General features: G+C 40.6%; 1 protein-coding gene across 2 annotated transcripts in view; it reads left to right on the forward strand.

Annotated features, from left to right (window-relative positions):
- The window catches only part of LOC149141790 (amino acid-ligase), a 92017-nt gene extending 72150 nt beyond the window's left edge, over positions 1-19867 (forward strand). Inside the window, exons 2-4 of one of the 2 annotated variants that reach the window (XM_089447544.1) lie at positions 18669-18815; positions 19005-19181; positions 19428-19867. In XM_089447544.1, coding sequence (XP_089303670.1) covers positions 18669-18815; positions 19005-19181; positions 19428-19573 — 470 coding nt within the window. In that variant the 3' untranslated portion in view covers positions 19574-19867. The remainder of the gene's footprint in view (positions 1-18668; positions 18816-19004; positions 19182-19427) is intronic. The other variant, XM_089447545.1, reaches the window with a different exon arrangement.
- Positions 19868-20724: the final 857 nt, after the last annotated feature.

Below are 20724 nucleotides of genomic sequence, written 5' to 3' on the forward strand. Positions count from 1 at the left end.
CTCGCCTGCTGCCTCACGTTGTCTTGGGACTCTTGCACTGTAGCTCCCTTTGTCGCTCCATCTGCATCCATCTCTACCGACATCCGCCAGTTCTGCTACTCCTTTTCGGGGCTCCTGTAGCAAGGTATAATTCAAGAGGTTGGGTACCTCGAGGATCCTGCCCCTCATCGCTTGTAGTCCGTCTGACTTCAGCTCGATGTCTCCCCACTTCTGCCCAAGTGGCATGTGAGCACTCATGACACAATCATCATCTGTCTTCACTTCCTTCTCCACCTTTGTTGGTGCTGCCTTGGTCTCAGAAACCTCTCCTTTGCTCTTCTTCCTCAAACACTGGCTCGCATAGTGACCCAGTTCCCCACAGTTAAAGCATTTGACCTTAGAGAGGTCCTTATTCTTCCGTTTCTCCTGCTTTCCCTCAGATGCTAGGGCGGCATCCTCCTCTTCCTGCTTCTTGATTCTGATCCCCTTGCCGCTGCTTCTTGCCTTGCTTTGCCTTCTGATCTCTTCTTGGCGAAGAGGCGACCACATGTCTTCCCAGTCTGGAAGGGTCGCCCTACCCAGTATGCTCTGGACAAACACCTCCTAGTCTTCTGAGACTGCGTTCAGGGCTGTTCTCACCATCAATTCTTGATTAGGCGTGGCCCCTATGGAAGTCAGCTGATCCCGAATCTCCTTCAATCGACCGAGGAAGGTGTTGATCTGTTCTCCCTTCTGCATTTGGTATGACCACAACTCATTTTCTAGTAGCATCTTCCTTTGCACGAAAGTATGCTGGTACAACTTCTTTAGGGCCTCCCACATCTCATTTACTATATTTTTCTCGGCAATGTGTGGTACTACATGGTCCTTGACCCTGTCAAGGATGATGCTCTTGGCCCTCGCCATTGCATCCTTGTACTTATTGTTATCAGCTGGGTCAACTGGGACCGCTATTGTCCTCAAGGCGAAGTGCTTGAGATAGTTCCTGTCTAGAATGGATAATATTCTGGCCTTCCAGACTACGAAGTTTGAGGCTCCGTCCAGTCTGTTCTGGTCTCTTACCCCGTTCACTGCCATCTCGTTGCTCCTCTACTTCCCTTCTGGAAGTTCTCGGTGTGACTCCCTCTGAGCCTCGATTTCCCTCTTGGAAACCCCTCTACCAATGTCTAGATGCCCCCACTTTGATCCTTAGTGCAACTGCACCACTGATCCGGATTTCTTAGCTAGAAATCCTCGGTAGCAACTCTGTCCTCCTTGGTCTTGCCTTGTTAGGTACTGTTCTGACTACAATACCCCACCAGCTTCACTTTGCAACTTACCCACAACCTCCTAAGCCCCAGCAAACTGAAGGTTAGAGCTTCTAGGCTCTGCGCAATCCCGGTACCTGCAAAATCTGCACCTCCTGGCTACAGGCGTCAATCCTTCCTGACTGAGAAAGATGACTGGGCACTGCGTAGGTCGAGTTTGCTCCCCTCTGCCACTGCATTGATCCTCTTCCCAGCTCAAACTTGATGACGCAAGCACTGTGTCACCCCTTCCTTGCTGCTTCTCTGCTAGGAACAACTTTTGTCACTCGGGGTAGCTGTTTTTTGCTGCTGCTGCTGTTGCTCTGCTCCGCTGATGTCCTTAGTTCTCCTGTGATTTGCAACCATGCTTTGGTTCCATGTTGGAATTTCTAAGTCTAACTGCTAGAAACCCATTCATGTACTTTTCTGATTTATTTCTGCCTACTTGTTCTGATTAATTAACAAGTTATTTACCATGTAAATACTGAAAATAAATACAAGTACATGCTCAACACATTACAGATCATCAACTAAAGGAAACAAAACAAACACACAAGTGACACCGTTGTTTTAGGACCAATGTCCCCGGAAAAACCCAATGTGGGAAAACCGGTGCAGCTATCTGAGGGTTTTATTATTATGCAGTGTCTGAATACAATCTGGGTGCCAAAATCGGCTCACCCAACAAAGAATAATCTCAGCAGTAGTATCTCTCTACTGGGAAGCAGATATTCTAGTTGAAACCCCGGATAAACACTCGACAGCTCCTAGCTCCAATCTGCCCCACGAAAACCCCAACGTCGGCCTCTAGGGACTGCGTTAGCCCTTTTTGGCCTAGCATCACCCTAGCTCGCCCTGTGTTAGCCTCTGGAGGCACTGCGTCAGCCCTTTAGAGCCTTTGCGTCACCCATGCTGGCTCTCTGAGGCACTGTGCAGATCTTGGCTGGCTTTGCGTGAGCCCTGGTTGGCTCTGCGTGAACCTCTCGCTGGCTCTGTATCCCTCTCTCCCGACTTCTGCGCTGATCCTCCTGGGGCTATCTCTGCCTCTCTGCTTTTGTATTCACTGCCCCTCAGCTGCAACTTTGATCACTCTTTCGACTTCCTCAACAAACCCTACTCCAGAAAATCGAAATCTTGATTAACTTGGTGTGTTCTCCAAGTGAGCCTCAAGCCTCCTTTTATATTTTTCTCGTTGACAATTCAACGGCCGAGATTAAGTCCATAATCAACGACTTAGATTAATTCTGGCTTGATCCATGACTTTTGGACCATTTTAATGCGTCAGCCCTTTAGAGCCTTTGCGTCACCCATGCTGGCTCTCTGAGGCACTGTGCAGCTCTTGGCTGGCTTTGCGTGAGCCCTGGTTGGCTCTGCGTGAACCTCTCGCTGGCTCTGTATCCCTCTCTCCCGACTTCTGCGCTGATCCTCCTGGGGCTATCTCTGCCTCTCTGCTTTTGTATTCACTGCCCCTCAGCTGCAACTTTGATCACTCTTTCGACTTCCTCAACAAACCCTACTCCAGAAAATCGAAATCTTGATTAACTCGGTGTGTTCTCCAAGTGAGCCTCAAGCCTCCTTTTATATTTTTCTCGTTGACAATTCAACGGCCGAGATTAAGTCCATAATCAACGACTTAGATTAATTCTGGCTTGATCCATGACTTTTGGACCATTTTAACATCAGATATCATTTTTGGGATTCAACTGCGTTAAGTAAGTCATTCAAACGTATGACCATTTCCATGAGAGGTAGTCGTAACTGACTAATTTCTCATGATTTTTGAATAGTTCACTTAGCACTCATTGCATCGGGTGATGCTCACAGGGGTGAAGAAGTGGGATTGAAACTAGTGAAATGTGGAGAACGAATCACATAGCATCAATCATCACTTCCGGGGCTTGCACCCGGTAACCAGGACTTCCCAGGTGGTCACCCATCCCAGAACTCCTCTGGCTCAAGCGCGCTTAACATCGTTTTATATTAATACACATTAATATTTTATTTTCCCCAAGTTTAGACTTGGGGACTCCATTAAAAATATTAATTATTTTAATATCTCTCAAATTGTTTAGAATCTGCCCAAACTATTTCTGGGTATTGGAGATCTCATGTGCCTTAGCCTCTCTACCAAGTTTCGAGGCTAGACCACATCCAATGCTACCCTAAATCAACAAGAAACCCCCAAGTCTCAGCTCCTGCATGAAATTATCTCATAGTATTGCCCAATCAAGCAAGTTCTCCCTAGCAACAATCCCAGGCACAAAGCTGTCCCATGGTTTAGAAAAGCCATGCAAGGCAATTCTAACTAGCTTAGGGTCATCCGCTCCTTTTCCAATAGCCTCCAACTCATCACTTATTTGTGTTAGTCTGGAAGGTATAAAGACATTGAGACACTGAGTCATTTTTTGTCATCTCGGTGCTCCTTAGTTTCTCCTTAAGCACCAATTTCCTGTTCTGATTTGTACCCTGATATAATTTGCAAAGTGCTTTCCGAAATTTTAAAAGCATGGGTTGTACTTGTGATATACGCAATCACATGTTCTTTGATTGCATAAAAAAATCCTCTTTGCATTCACCTTTGGCTGTTAATTGAAGGATCTCGAGGAATATCACAGGCATTCTATGTGATATCCCACACCTCATTCTCTTGCAATATCAGTACAATCCTCTCCTTCCATGCACTGAAATTTGAAGCTCCTTCCAACCTGGTTTCAAACCGCAAATCAATGGCCATGACTAATGCAAGAAATCCTTTTCAATTGATGAGCAAAGGTTGAGTACAAGGTGCTGTCCCAATGGCTGATTCAATCTGAGCAACCTGACTTTGATACCAGGTAAGAAAGCCACTCGGAAAGTCCACTACAATTCAAATTTCATTTGTATAGTTTTCGTCAAACACTTTGTCAACACTTAGGTTGCAATTCCAATAAAAACAGCATTCAGAAATTTGCATTCACTCAGCAAATTGAATTCTGATTTTTATGAACAGCAACACAGATGGCGAATGGTGGACTTATAAATCAGCAAATAACTCATCAAACCATGAAATTGTACTAAATTTTTTTTGGGCAAAAGTGCCTGGAAAAACCCCAAAGGGAAAACCAGTTTGGGAGGGGGGATTTTATTATTATGCTCCAGCAATCAGAATTTACACAACAGAATTAACCCAACAATGAAATTATAGACTTATCTCGATTTTTGAGTCACAAATTGCATGCCCACTATCCAAATTTCACAGCCTGTATGGACTGTACAACCACAAAATCAGCGCTAAAATTGTATTGGAAAGCATGCAAACAACTGCTGTATGGTACAACACTCTCTCAGAAATCCATGCCCCTTCTCAACCTTGATTCTCACACTGCCCTGGGAGTTGTGCCAGCACTCTCATCAAAATTCATGCCACTTGACTATTATACTCAGCAACTTGTCCTCCCTTCAACTCGTCCTTCTCCCTTTGCACGAGTCTCTCACTTAACAATTAGAATGGAGCTTCTCCTTGGGATTCGGGTAATAAAAACAAAAGAGGTTGTCATTTGACTTTCCACCTTGCCTCCAAGATCAAGGGATGAGATTTAATCTTGGGCCCTCTTGATCCAATGGCTGTGTTTGAATCTCTCATTGCCATTAATAATGTGCACTGTCAAACACACACATGGCAGCAGCATGATATTAAAGATAAGCAGGAGAGTACATTTATTATTAACAAATGATATACATTTATAGTACATGGTGTGACCCTTGGATTCATATTCCAAGTGGTCCCTTGGACTCCTTTTGGCTGTTCAGCTTCCACACCAACCCTTAGAGGATTAGGTGTTCAACATTCCCCCCCTTAATCCGAAGGGTTATGTATAAGTCCAAGAAGAGAGCTGTAATACAAAACGTGCAAAAACGTTACGAATAAAATATATAAATAATATAAATATAATGTAAATGATAATAATCATAAATAATAATTAGTTAAGCTAGTAATTAGGCTGAAGAGGCATGTCTAATAGGACATGACTCTTCATGAAGAGACACTTGCCTGATATATAAGCAAGCCTCTCGTTTTCATTGTAAATCATTCATTGTTATTCATATATTTAATATATAATATTCGTATCCTCATGGATATCTTTTTTTTTCACAAAGTTGGTTGCTGTATTAAATTCTGAAAAGAAAAAAGACGGAGCTTGGACTCCTAAGGTACATGATATGCCATGAAGTGCAAGGAGTAGAGGAGTTACAGGTTGGACAAAATTCCTCCTTAGTTCTGCCTTTTTTGGCTTTGAGGAAAACTAAACAGAGGTAGATTCTTACATACTAGAGCAACAAAAAACAGCATTTGCAAAACATAGCTAATCTATATTAATGTGACTGATGTGCCGTGCTGTGGATTCTTCCGGATTGTCATCTACACCGACATGCTTGGTGCTTGAGGAGCTTGGGGCAATTGCATTGCACTTTTCCATCATATATTTTAGTATTTCGATGGACTCTTTCGCATGGCTGCACCTGTTAGATAAGTGGTTGAACTGCTCATGTAGTGAGGAAACCCTGTGCAGAAATAGATTGATATCAGCTTGGTACTTTTCGTTGATGATGCGATTTTGGCTGTCGATCTTTGCATCCAAGAGCTTCTGATGAGCTCTTATTTGCTCCAGCTCGGCTTGAAGATCTGCACAATGAAGATAGTCCTTGCTCCGAGCCATTATTGCAAAATAAAGATGTAACAGAGAGAATTGGGAGAACCGAGACACGGTTGTGAACCGTTGCGCTTGAAGGCGGACAGTAGAAGTAAACGACACAAAGGGAAAAAGAGAAACCGGAGGTTCTAAGCTCATACAAGAGTCCGAGCCAAAAGGAAAAAGGGAGGGCCTTAGGAAGAAAGCTTGATCTGAGATTGCAAAAGGAATGGGAAGAGGAAGGGCGATGAGCAACAAGAGGGATGGGTGAAATATATAGAGAGGCGGGGAGGACGAGGGGCAGTCAAAGCATGAGGCTTGTCCTGCGAAGTCAGAAAGGCATGGTCGATTAGAAATAAGTCGGCTAGATTACTGATTGAGGTCGAGGGAATGAAAGAGTCGATATTGTGCCGGATCCCAAAGCGGATCTTGATCTTGTTGCCGATTTGAAGGACCTGTATCCAATTCCATCTATCAGAGCTTTGAGATTTGCTACAGATCGCACTGATACGAATAGATATCTTGGTCATGGTAAAGATTGCTGAGTCTCCTCGGCGTTGCATAGAAGGCTGCCCATTGGCCTGTCGCAAGCCCTGTTGGCATGCGTATCAACTTGTTTATTGAGAGAGCGTAGGATATGAAGAAATCTCAAATTTGTCATTGATTGATGTAAAAATTGACAACGTTGAATGATCTGTTGTAGGAGAACATTGGGGGATTCCTTGTTCTGAGCCATTAGATTGATAACCACCGCCGAATCTCCAAAAATTTTTGTTGTACCTATACCAAGTCTGCTGAGTTGGATGAGCCCTTGATATAGGGCCAAAGCTTCTGCTCTATTGTTGGAAATTTGCCCAAGTCCCCATTCATAAAAAAGAATGCGATCCCCGTTGGCATTGAAGATGACTCCCCCTGCTCCTGCAATTCCAGGATTTGACTTTGAAGCTCCGTCGAAAAATAGATAATAGCTGTTGCAGTTTTTTAACCATATTGCAAACTCATCATCCTTTAATCTGATTTTCCATCTGTGGGGTTCCTTGCTATGTCGGTCTTTAGCTACATTGCCATTTTGATTGCTATTATTTTTATCCAGTAAGTAACTGATAAAATTCTGTTCTTCAACACTGAGCATAGTGATATCTATGTTGCTTTGATTTTTGGCGGAAATGGTTTCTAGGGCGAGGCTCCTTGCCTTATTGTAGAGAGTTCTTATGGCCGAATCCTTGCCCTTGAAAACTTTACGATTTCTAGCCAGCCAAATGTTCCATAACATAGTGTAGGGGAGGGTATCCTAGACCCTTTTCACTATGTTGTTCTTCTTATGCTGCCAGGGAAAATTCTTTTTCCAATGGTGGATCACTTCTCCTATGGAGTTCTGGTTATTCCAAGGGATATTGTCAATATGGGATAAATTTTTCCAACAGGTGATGGCAAAGGGACAGGCAATGAAGAGGTGTTGTATGGATTCTTCGACAGCTTGACAGTTGGGGCAGCGAGAAGGGCCACTGATGCCCCTCTTTTGCAAATTATCTGCTGTGAGGATTTTCCCCTTTAGAAGGGTCCAAATGAAGAATTTAATTTTTGGAAGGGCCTCGGATTTCCAGACCATTTTCCAGTGGTTCCATATGGGCGTAGGATAATTGCTGTTGCAGATGTGCTGGTGGGCAGCTTGAACAGTGTAATTTGATCCAGTTGGGTCCCATCGAAATCCATCTAGTTCATTCTTTTTTGTAGGAGCTTTACTGTGGAGATGAGATTGAAGAATGGATAAGCTTGCTCTGAGGTCATTGGGGATCGCTGGAAAAGACCACCCTAGCCATAGAGAATGTGGATCGCAGGGAGAGATTTGATCCAAATGATGGATGCCTATGCTGTCAAAATAAGTGAGAATAGGATTGATTCCATCGTGACTGTTTATTGGCTGTTGTCCCATTATCTTATCAGCTCCAATATTAATATTGGCTCCTCCCTTAGGGACTTTAGAAATGTTCTGAGCCATGAATGGTATTGCTCTTTTACATAAACGCCATATTTTAGAAGAGTCTCTGATAGGAATATCTTGGTCAAATAGCTGCTGTCTGGGGAAGTTCAAATATTTAACTTCCAACACCCTTTTCCACCAGGCAGAAAGACCGGTTATAAATCTCTAAGCAATTTTACCTCCAAATGCAAGGTTTAGGAATTTGGGGGATCTGATACCAAGACCTCCTCGATCTTGGGATTGAATAACCTGCTTCCAATTGACCAAATTGAATTTCTTTTTGTCATTTTTCCCTCCTTGCCAGAGAAATTGGCGGAGGATGACTTCCATTTTGTAATGAAAGGAAGTTGGAGCTTGATGAAGTGAGAATTGATATAAAGGTAGAGAAGAAATACCTGATTTAAGAAGGATGAGGCGACCAGCTGGATTGAGCCAAATGGATCCCCATTGCTGCACTTTTCTCTTCACCTTGTCAATGATGGTGTCCCAAGTTTCTGCCTTCAAAGGTCCTAGACTCACTGGCATGCCCAAGTAGGTGAAGTGAGTCCAGTCATAGTTGCAGGGGACTCCAAAGGTATTGGCAATATTGTGAATGACCTGAGCTGTTGTATTCCATCCATAAATGCAACTTTTCAGCTGATTGACCAGACCGCTAGAGTACCTCATATATTTATCTAAAAGAGTCTTGAAGCGCTGAGCTATTGTGATGGAAGCTCCTCCAATTAGCAAGGTGTCATCGGCAAATTGCGAGTGATTTATATTCTTGACTCCATTCCCAAATTTAATTCCTGTGATGAGGCCCACCCTACGGTTGAAATCCAGTGCTTTACTAAAGGATTCAACCATCAGAATAAAAAGATAAGGAGAAAGAGGGCAACCTTGTCTGAGACCACGAGAGGATTGGAAAGCTTCACCCGGTCTACCATTAACAAGAGGAGAAATCCAGGGTCCAGAAATGCAAGCTGTGATGAGGTTTAGAAAGGCCGCATCAAATCCCATCTTCTTTAAGACAGCTATGAGGTAGGAGTGTCTTACTCTGTCAAAAGCGTTGGCCAGATCAAGTTTGAGGATGAACCCTTTCTCATTTCTAGATTGACTCGAGTGAATGGCTTCTTGAACGAGGAGAATGGAATCAGTTATTTGTCTATTGGCCAGGAACCCTCCTTGGTTTTCAGAGATAAGAGAGGGGAGAAGGGGTTTAAGGCGGGTAGCTAGGATTTTGGTCAGAATTTTGTAGGAAGAATTGCAGAGGGAAATGGGTTGGAAACGAGAAAAGGAAGCAGGGCGATTTTCTTTAGGAATGAGAGCAAGATGAGTGGCATTGGTATATCCTCCTATTTTACCCTTTTGCTGGATCCATCTGATCATTTTTGTCAAGTCTTTTTTAATTACTCCCCAGAAAGCTCGATAGAAACAAATGGGAAAGCCATCAGTTTCTGGAGCTTTATTAGGTTGGAGAGTCCAAATCGTTCTTCTGATTTCCTCCTCATCAATTTCCTTGCTCAAGCTGTCATTCATTTCCTTGCTGATTCCATTAGGCAGATATTGGAGTAGATCGACATAGTCCTCTTCTCCTTTTGTTTCAGTTAGAAGATTTCTGTAATGCTCTGTGGCAACCTTTCGAATGGCCTCTTGTGTGGTTTGCTGGTTGCCCTCAACATCTAAGATAGAGCTTACATTGTTCCTAATTTTTCGTGCAGTGGTCTGTTTGTGAAAGAAAGCTGTATTCTTATCACCCCCTTGCAACCAAAGTTGCCTTGACTTTATTCTCCATTTTAATTCCTCTTCTCTATTTGCATGACACAATTGTGAGTAGAGGTTGCTTTCTTGTTCCTTATTCTCCTGAGAGAGGCCATGCTCTTCTATTGTTCTTTGGATACAGTCTAGATTATTCTTGATTTCCTTTTTAATCTCCTCGGGCTCCTTATAACTAGTTTTTGCCCATTCTTTGATAGCCTGCTTGGTTCTTCTTTGTTTGGTTTCCCAAATGAAACTAGGAGAGCCTTCAACGTGCTGATTCCAAGTATGCTGAACAATCTCTTTGACTGCTGGGATATAGTTCCAGAGGGGGCTGTATTTAAACGGAATGGGTCCAAGGGGGCAGCGGGTTTCCAGAGTGAGGGTTATAGGGTAGTGATCAGAGGTTGAAAAAGGAAGAATGCTAGCATACCCCACAGAGAAGGTAGAGAGAAACGAAACATTAATTAAAATCCTGTCCAGCCTTTCCATTATGTTACCTATGCCCAGCTTGCGATTGCTCCAAGTATACCTTCGGTTTTTTGGAGCCACATCCACGAGATCGTGGTCTTGCATGATATTTTCCAAACAAATTCTGAAGGGATTAGGTGTGAAACAACCTCCTCGTTTTTCGTTGGCATGTAGAATAAGATTAAAGTCACCTCCCAAAATAATATTAGAATTTTCTTCGCCATCGATGCTAGCCTTAAGATCGTCCCAGCAACATTCCTTTTCTTTGAAGTGATTGGGAACGTAAATATTATATATAATTGCAATCTGATTGTCTACTCTGTTTTCCAAAACAGTTTTGATCCAATGCTGATGTAAAGATTCTGATCTGCAGTTCCATTTGCTGTGATTCCAGAGTGTGGCGATTCCTCCAGATGCTCCTCTTGATTCACTGATACTGCCTTTGTACTGCTTCTGCTGTTCTACAATTCCTCTCATTTCTTGCTGGCCTTGCTTTGTTTCCTGAATCAAAAAAATTTCTGGTTTCTCACTGTGTATAAGATCTCTGAGGGCTGAAACCTTGGAGGGGTGCCCTAATCCCCTGCTATTCCAAGACAGAACTTTCATCATTGGGTATTTGGGGTACGGAGAGGTGCTCGCCCCCCTTGATCCTTGTGAATTGTCTCTTTGTCATGTTGCCCTAGGATGTAAGATTCTATGGGAGTTTGGGTGCCCATTGCTATGTCTTTCTAAGCATTCTCGTCTCTATGCTGCTTGGCCGATTTCCTACCTGGTCCAAGCTTCTTGTAAGATTCACTAGTAGCTCCATGGTCTTTGGAGGAACTCCTGGTAAGTCTGATGAGCGGAGGATCAAGAGAAGCCTGAGATGAGATGACCAAGGGAGGAGAAGGTTCAGTAGCTTCAGATTGAATCAAGGGAGGGGGAGAGGGGTCCTGGGGAGGAATTTCAGGGGGAGATAAGACCAGAAAGGGGTTAGATGAAGTGGGGAGGGGTGGATGATCAAGAGGGGAATGGGCATATAAGATAGGGGAGGATGGAGAGGGGCGAGATGCATTAGGAGCCAAAGGGCCAGTTTCAGGGGAGGCTTTGGATGAGGAGGCCGACTTCTTTTTTTAATGGTTTCCCATTGTTCTTCTTGTACGTCGTTCTCTGCATCAACAAGTTTAGTACAACGATTGGCAAAATGGCCATATTCATGACATACCTTACATTTGAATGGTATCTGCTCGTAATCCAGCTGCTGGATATGGCTCCACTCGTCCACTTTAAGTTTAATGGCTTCAGGGAGTCCTTTGCCAAGGTCCACTTCAACACAAATCCGCGCACAGGCTTGCATATTTTCTTTCGGTTCGCTGCGATCAATATATTTGCCGACTGCGTTCCCGATGGCACGCACCGATTCATCTCCCCAGCAGTGGAGAGGGAGGTGAGGGAGCCGGACCCAAACCGGAACAGCACTGGGGACATCCAGTTCAGGGTCAAAATCTGGGGTCCATTTGTTGAGATACAGGCCTCTGGAATCCATGAAATAGGGCCCATTTCTGAATATTAAATCCTTATCCTCTTTGGATTCAAAGTGAAAGGTAAAATACCCTTTCGCACAAATTTTAATGGAGATTTTTCCTTGAATTTTGTCTGACCAATTTCTTTCAACCCATCTTTGCATAGTTTTTGGAGATGGCCAGAGACCTGTAAATTGACTAATGAGACCTTTTTCTGCAAGAGACAGTGTAGCCATGCGGGGAAGGGTTGGAGGTAAGTGAACTTCTTGAAGCACATCCAACTTCTTGACGAACTTAGATAGAGCTGGACGAGGGCGCTGCGGTGGAAGAGATTTCACAAGATCGGAGAATGCTTGTTGTGTATCAGCCCCCTCCAGTGGAGGATCCAGAGGGGCCATGGCAGGAGGCTGAAGGCACAGGTGGCTGCGTTGATGGAAGACCTAGCGCGCGCAACAATGTTCAGCGGGAGAGCGATATCCTCATGGATATCTTGATATTCCAAGTCTTTTGGAGTAATTAATTTGTAGAAGGAACTTTGTTCGCTTCATTTGGTATCAGAGCAGTTCGGTCCTCTAGGTTGTTTAACCGGTGCACAAAGCTCGTTCTCCGATCCAAATCTTTGGCTATTGACTCTTCGTCAAATTTATTGCTCTTGTAGTTCAAGCGTTTTGCTAAATATTTTGGGATTCTCCGTCTCGCTACCAGGCCTTTGGCTATATATATATATATATATATATATAACAAAAATAATAATAAAGATTATTAATTTAAAAAAAAATTCATATAAAAAAATAGATTAAAAAAATGTAGAAAAAAAATCAAATTCAAAAAAAGAAAAAAAAAAAAAAAAAAATAAGTGCATAATAAAGATAAGCGAATCTTTCCAAGTATATTTAAAACTTTTTACGTGGAGAAGCCCGTGGTTTTAAAAACAACCCATGGTAATTGCCCATGGTATTTTAAAAAGTAAAAAAAAAAACAAAGAACAAAAGGAATACATTTGACTTTTTACGTAGAGAACATTTTAACGGAGGTTTTAAAAACAATCCATGGTAATAGCCCATGGTATTTTAACATCCTGACCATGACCTTTATATTTATTAAGTGGGGTGACATTAAAAATTTATCGAGGAAGTAATTAAGTATATAAAAAAAGGGACCAATTTATTATAAAAAAAGTGAAACTATTATTATTATATAATAATAAAGTTATTTTGAAAAGGGGTCTTAATATAAAGAAATACATACATATATAGAGGGCAACAATATAAAGGAGTATTTTTTTTTTAATGAAAGTGTATTCAAGTTTTTAACAATCCACATTAAAGGAGAATATTTGAAAAATATATATAGAAGAAATAAGTGATATTTTATAATAAAAATAGCTCCAATTGACATATTGTTTACGTAAAAACATCAAGGCAAAAATGGAGACTAGTAATGAAAGGTTTCCTGAAACCTTTAGTACATGTGTTTACACACTATTTAAAATCAAAGGATCACTTGCAGGAAGAGACATCATAATCTCTATCAATTCTGCTGAAAAAAGCAATTATGTTAGTCCTAAATGTGCTAACCAATTGGTGATTCCTGAATCAAATATGGTTGAAACGAAATTTTTTGGCACATATACAAACAATACGACATAAGCAATCTACACTTAAGTATTGGAGATTACACTTTTACTTCGCAATTCACCGTGAAAACCTTATTTCTTGATGATAGTGACGTTGTTTTGGGATCACCCTGGATGAAAACTCTAGGATCTGTCATCTTAAATACAAAGAATTTTTTTTTAACATTTTCTTACAAGAAGAAGAAAATAATGCTCCAAGATGTTACGCTGAAACCAAATTCAATAACACCCGAAGATATATCAGATATTTCAAAAGTAATGTCTCAAGAAGGTAAAAAAGTATTACAAAATATGCAAAATGAAATTGACAAAATCACTATTGACAAAAATGAAGAAGTTTCTCGACTTAAAAACCATAGTGAAAAATTATTGACGCAAAATAAGAAATTTAAGAAGGATAAGAAGTCATTAGAAAACAAGGTACAACAACTTTTCGAGAAAGAAGCATCAAATGTAGGAATTCAAGTTGATGACAAAACAACAAATACCGATCGAGTGAATATGACAGCTCAAGAAGACAAGTCAGTTAAAGAAACGACACACTTAGATGTTGCAGTTCAGACAGTGGACATCCCAAGTGAATGTTCCATAACCAACTCAACAACGTCTTTGCTAGAAGAAAATATAAAAGTTGGCACATGCCCACTAAGGAGAAATCAAACCAAAAAAGTTCCATATCGACATCCGAATCATGTGAACAGACGAATCAACCATGCTACATATTTGAACCAGTCAGAACTGAAACAACAAACTGATGTTCCAGATAATAGTGATGTAATCTCAATCCAGTCTTATGCTAACAAGTCGTTACAAAATTCCAGTGATCAGAATACTATACAGAAGATTAATCTGGGATGGTCTGATCCCTTCTCAGTGCGACAATTTTGTTTGTCACTAAGAAGATCATATCAACTTGGATCGACAAGGATGACTATTCCAAGACAGAAAGACTTTCGAAGCCGAAAAAGAGATCAAGCCGTTTTTATCGACAAGCTTTGAGGACAAAGCTTTTGAGGAAGGAGGCAATGTTACGAATAAAATTTATAAATAATATAAATATAATGTAAATGATAATAATTATAAATAATAATTAGTTAAGCTAGTAGTTAGGCTGAAGAGGCATGTCTAATAGGACATGACTCTTCATGAAGAGACACTTCCCTGATATATAAGCAAGCTTCTCGTTCTCATTGTAAATCATTCATTCTTATTCATATATTTAATATATAATATTTGTTTCCTCATGGATATCTTGATATTCCAAGTCTTTTGGAGTAATTAATTTGTAGAAGGAACTTTGTTCGCTTCAAAAAATGCATGGCACCACTAGGTTGAATGTGCTCTCTAAAATGTTGTTATAAAGGGCGGTGGTTTAAGGATGATCACCAACACTGAAATGCTTAGTGCAATTCCTAAAACTCTTCCAAAACTGGAAAGAAGCTGAAGTTTTATGCTAGAGGAAGTGCTTCTGATGTTTTGAAGAGGGAAACGTTCAACCATGAAAGGGAGGTCTCACCCCACATAAAAGGGAGAATCTCAACCTGAAAAGGGACGTCTCAATTAAGGATTACCACCAACTTTGGAATGCTTAATGCAATTCTTGGAACTCTTCCAAAACTAGCAAGAGGCTAAAGTCTTTTGCTAGAGGAAGTGTCCCCAATTCTATTGCTGGAACTCTTCCGAAACTGGCAAGAAGCTGAAGTCTTCTATTAGAGGAAGTGTCCCAAATTCTTTGAAGAGGCATTACCAACTGAAGGCATGCTCAAGGGAATCCTTGTCTCTGGCTACAACTCTGAATCTGGTATGGTAGGTTGTGGCTTAGGCTCGCTTGATGTGGCTTTGAAGCTTGTAGATGACCATCATTCCCCCCCTGTCAGATACAAGGTGAGATGAAGGAGAAAACTCAGCTGCAAGACTGTTCAATACTCTTGAACAAGTTCTAACATGTGACTGAAATATCTTCTTCGCTGTTGATGCCCATTGCCAAGAAGCAGTCCATCCAAGATGAATCTTTGTTCTTGCAGGAGGTTTGTTTCTGAAGCATCTGTTTGAAGAATGACTGGTTTTATGACAATGCTTACATGGATGAAGATCAAAACAATGATCTTTTATATGGCCAACTCGGTCACAGTGTTGGCATTTCACAATTTGTTGTTGTTGCTGTTGCTATGGAGGAGGGGCAGAATCTAGAACAGTTGAAGGTGAATTGTCATGAAGTAATCCAGCACTCTGAAACTGGATGGGCTTTGAATAATCTGGAATATGAAAAGACAAGTCCTTGTCATATCCAAGACCAGTTCTTTGCTTGTTGTGGACAAGCTCTTCCCAAGGTCTGATGATGGGTTTGGGAAGTGCAAACTGAATTTCTGCATCTGCATGTAACCTTGCTGCTTTATTGTGCATTGGATCTGAATCAATTTCAACAATATTGACTTGGTGCTTATGGGACTCTGTTTCATTGTTCTGAACAGAAACAGGTTCAAAATGGTGACTCCATTGTTGTAGTTCTTTCTGCTGTAGTTGAGATTCAAGCTGCAAAAAAGCAATGTTTTCTTGTGCATGTTGTAAAGATGTTTGAATATCTCTAAGAGTGTCTTTGCTGACTTTAACTGTGCTTCCACCAGTAGATAAGATTAGAGTGCTTAATAACTCTAATAATCCATGAATTTTCTCCATTATTCAAACAATCAAATCAATAAATGACCAAAAATGCACTTGTAGAAACAATAATGGTTTTAGAAAATTAATTTGCCAACTTTTCAACACGAATTAATTTGCACTGATGTCTGCTCATGTTCTCACTTCACAATGTCTTGTGCCTCAATTTCTACACAACAAGCCCGATATTGCTGCCTTAACAGAATGTCCAGCTTGAGTTGGTGCATGACATATTCACTGTTGAAAACTTTTCCTTCCTTGAGTCAAAAATGCTTTCTTCCTACAGAGATGCGTAAGTTTGATTCTCCTTCAAGAATCAGATTCTTTTCCACGGGTTGGTTTACTGTCTCACTATTTTTGGATCGGACTGTATATTTATATACTCAGAATTTACCACCATCTTACTTGCTCCAAGATGATATCGTGAAGGAGGGTGATAGATTAATTGAGAACTCAATCTTGCTCAGAATTTCGGCCATTTTTTTTGAAGGTGACAGTGGCCAGACTTTAGGGCTTCCAATTTATATTTTATGCTTAGAATTTTGAGGGAGATCAACTCCTTTCCATAGTGAAAATGTATTTGTAAAATCTTCAAACTACTCGCTCCTTTCAGGGCTGATATAATCATAAATTTGGATTATTGTTATAGTACATAAATGATCTTTAAATGATGATTTCAGATCTTATATAGAAACCTTACACTTTTGCTCTCTTCTCTAGGTAGCTCGGCCTTCATTGGTGTAATATCCCTTCTTTGAAAAAACTTAATTTCTCATACTAAATTTCTGAGTTTCTGCTATGGTTTCAGTGTAGCATTTCATTAAACAGCTCGACTGTGTACTGCTGTAGGTGTTTTCTCACAATTCCAACTCAGAAAATACACGCAATAAATGACATGTACCCAGAATGAAGCTACCAAAATTTCAAGCTGATATATTTCAAGCTCGGAGATTTACATAGGACTGATATATGTAATTTCTGTCATAGAAAGAGAGAAAATAGGCAATTTCCTCTTAGTATTTACTATGCAAATAGAATGGAGACAATTAGAGTAGAGGAACCTGGGTACAATAGACGATTCGATGTAGTTTTTCTGTTCTTCAATGACACATATAAGTTCAGAGTTTGCTCCTCTCCTACAGTACCTCAAAACGTCCCAACAGAAATCAATATAAAGGTACCAGCAGTTGTCATAGACACCATAAGGTGGTCGTATCACCTTCCAGCTCACCAATAAAGGCTCGGACTCCACACAGTCAGCAATATGAGCCTCTCCAAGATGATATACAGCCTCATGCAGTGGGGGATAGTGGCAGCCTTCGAATAGCAGTTAACTCGTTCCACCTTAACTGCGACTCAGCCCAGAAATTATGCAGCTCTTGTCCAGCATTAATAGTGAGGGATTTCGACCCTATTTCTCCTTGGAATCATGCCCAGCAATTGAAAGAGATCTGAACTGGCCCCACCATGAAATATGCAGCTTGCTCAATAATTCGTGGGTCCTATGAAGCCGGAGTATTTACTGATAGTAATTTGCCTTGGACTCTTCATTCTCCATGAAGCCTTTAGTTTGTCATAGGAAATAGGAAAATGCAGTATAAGAATATAAAACATTTGATAAGCTTGAATACCTCAATACTTGCAGAAAATTTGTTCTCCATTGAAGCTCTACGGTGAATGTTTTGCAGACAGTTTTGAGGCACTGTGACTTCAGTATTGTCTGTTGTCTTGTAATTGCAAGTCCAGGTTTTACAAAGGATCAATTCTATAGTCGTTTGTTGCTTGAGGCCGAAAGACGAGAATTAAAATCCATTACCAGTTCCATCAGGAGCAGCGTTATACTATCTCTACAAACTGCGTTATACCAGGAGCAACGTTCATAACTTCGCAAGCTTTCAAGCTTCAAAACGGGGTCTCGGCTTCCACATATATTCCAACAACGTACACACCAGACTATTAAAGGCAGAAATCATAGAATGCTCTGTCCATTGTAGGGATTCATGGCAGGAATGGGAGTTACAAATCTGAGTGCAGAAAAGGCTGAGCGTTTTGTATGCAGGTATCGAGCAGCCAGGAGCAGAGAAGGCAGCACTACAGAAACGTTCAAGTCAATGAATACACTGTCAGACCAGTGGAAGCGTCAGTGTCAGAGCTGCCAGGCTTAGCCAGAATGGCACAAAACCGATAAGGAGAGGTGCTCAGATCTACAAAGGCCACAAAACAATGGCTCAAATTTGAGCAGGGCAGGAGAATGCCCGCTCTGATACTATGTCAAACACACATGGCAGCAACAGGATATTAAAGATAAGCAGGAGAGTACATTTATTATTAACAAATGATATACATTTATAGTACATGGTGTGACCCTTGGATTCATATTCCAAGTGACCCCTTGGACTCTTTTTGGCCGTTCAGCTTCCACACCAACCCTTAGAGGATTAGGTGTCCAACATGCACTTTTTCTCATTAACTTCATATCTCACAAAGTTAAATTAAATCCCAAGTCATTTTAGGAAAATTTCCCACATACTAGCTCCAAATCTATGTGGAAAACTCTTTTCCTAGCTAATTTCTAACAGGATTTGTACTCTTTCATCAGAACCTCTGTCAGCTTTTCGCACTTTTTTAATCTGCATTATCCTTCTCTTTCGCGAGATGCTTTGATTTTTTCAACACTTTCTGCAGGATGCTTTCTGATGCAATTATATTGTTTAAAGGTGAAAAAGTCTTATGGTGATCTATGTGCAGGGGCATGGATCCATGTTAATCACTTGGAAGACCCGAACCTTTGTAAAACAGAAGACGCTGGTCCTGGTGGTAAGAGAAGGATACCGTTAGAGGATTCCATGAATGTGAATGTGTTGAAAAAAAGGAAAATACTGGAGGAAAACTTTGGTGAGTTATTTATAAATTATAATATGCATTGTTTACTTAATTTAGGTTTTTTCTGTTGTTTGGGATTATTTGAAATTTCTATATATGAACAAAGAGTAATAGCTAAATTTTTAAAGATTGATAGAAGTGGCCATCAGCGGAAACTTGCAAGTAAATTTTGTCTAAATGCATGGTGTTCTATTTTGCTAGTTTTTAGTACTTACAACTCTGACATGAACTCACCGGAAATTTACAATAATTCCCAACAATTCCAAGGAGGTAACAAATATTACAATAAAAGGGCCGACCTGGAAGATGCTGGGGAAATGGATGTTGTGAAAAAACAAATGAGATTCCACTGTGATTCAGGTCCAGGAATATTGTCTGGTATGTCTTGGTTTATTTTATCCTCTTTTAGATATATTTTCCTAAAAGAATTCGTGTGCCTTCATTCTTATGGTATGCTTCCCAGTGCAATTTTTCATCAGTTCCAACTGAATAGAACTGGAAGACCTTTTGGGTTAAAATTTATTTTCAGTCCTCTGTAGGGGTATATTTTAACAAATGGATTTGCTGATATAATTTGGTTCTATATGGTTTGCTCTGTATTTGCATTTGTAAATATTTCTCCAGATGTCGACGTCAAATCTCATCTGCAACAGAATGAATATATAGTACAGAATGGTGGAGACTCCCAAAATTTGAACTGTAATATGGAATTGAAAAAGCGCAGAAGTGATGAGACGTTAGCCTTTTCACCTTGTAAGAGAGCAAGGTAAGTAGAAACTCCTATTCACTGGAAACAACAGTTTCAGGTGGTTGAATGATCATTAGGCAAATTCAACCACTGTTCAGTCAAGCAGCTATTTGTTTGAAATTTGGGGCTCAAAGATCATTCGTCTACTCCATCCAGAAGTGAGGTATTTCTTCTGCATATCTGGTTATCCTCATCATGGAATAGGATTGGTTGTACATGTACCTTCTGAAGCTATCGCTTCAGTTGTATATGCCATTGAGGACAACAAAAATTCTTGCCTATCAAGTGATTGCTGTAAAGCAAGATTTCCATGGCAGCTAACTGTATAATTATAATTTTGCTAATGTAAATTAATATTTCATTTGACAAGTTTTTAATGTCTAAAATTGGCTTGAGGTACTGTTGTCGTTAATCTACTTGTGAACGTTATTGCCTGATGTTTTATTGGTTTTTAATCTTGCTGTGATCATTTGCCATTGTCCCTCTATTTTGTTGTTTATGATAGGTAGTTTTTCAGCTTGTACAATCTTTCGTTTATGACATTATAATGTTGTGAATGATTATATGAGCAACATAATGGAATACTAAAACAAGCAAAGACTTCTGGATTGTTTTTGAACTACTTACCAAGCATTCTAGAGAACAAACGTGTATTGATCTCTTTTGCCGCTGTAATTCTGTAATTTTCATCAAATGACTCAGCTAAGTTGCCTTTTTCTATGAGACAGGGGGTAGTGCATATCAGGAAAACAAAACTGCTGTGATTCCCATGCACTAAATCATACTACAGCAGGTCCATGTTTAGTTGAGGTGCTACTCAAAGAGAACATCAGTGCCTAAAGTGGCTGCAGTAATTGTGGCATTTCTCAATTGAGAACAACTATCATTATGCTCCACATTGAATGTAGGTGTGTAATATCATACATATTGCTTCTACAGCAGGATGAGGTAATCTGATCTGCAGTGCCAAAAAGATGAAGACATTGAATTTTTCCAATGCGTCATGAGAACATGCTCAACACAATCGCGCTCTGAAATTGTGTAAATTGTGTTTACTAGCCAAAACGGAGACTGTTTATAGAGGGAAAGGGAGATATAACAGATAATGCTAGTGTATTAATACAAGAAGCTGTTTTTTTGAAAGATCTCTGGAATACACTATTTGAAAGATCT

This window comes from Pinus tabuliformis, chromosome X (assembly GCF_031772625.1).
Source record: "Pinus tabuliformis cultivar Carrire ecotype Pingquan chromosome X, CPIR1, whole genome shotgun sequence".
In the NCBI taxonomy this organism is placed as follows: Eukaryota; Viridiplantae; Streptophyta; class Pinopsida; order Pinales; family Pinaceae; genus Pinus; species Pinus tabuliformis.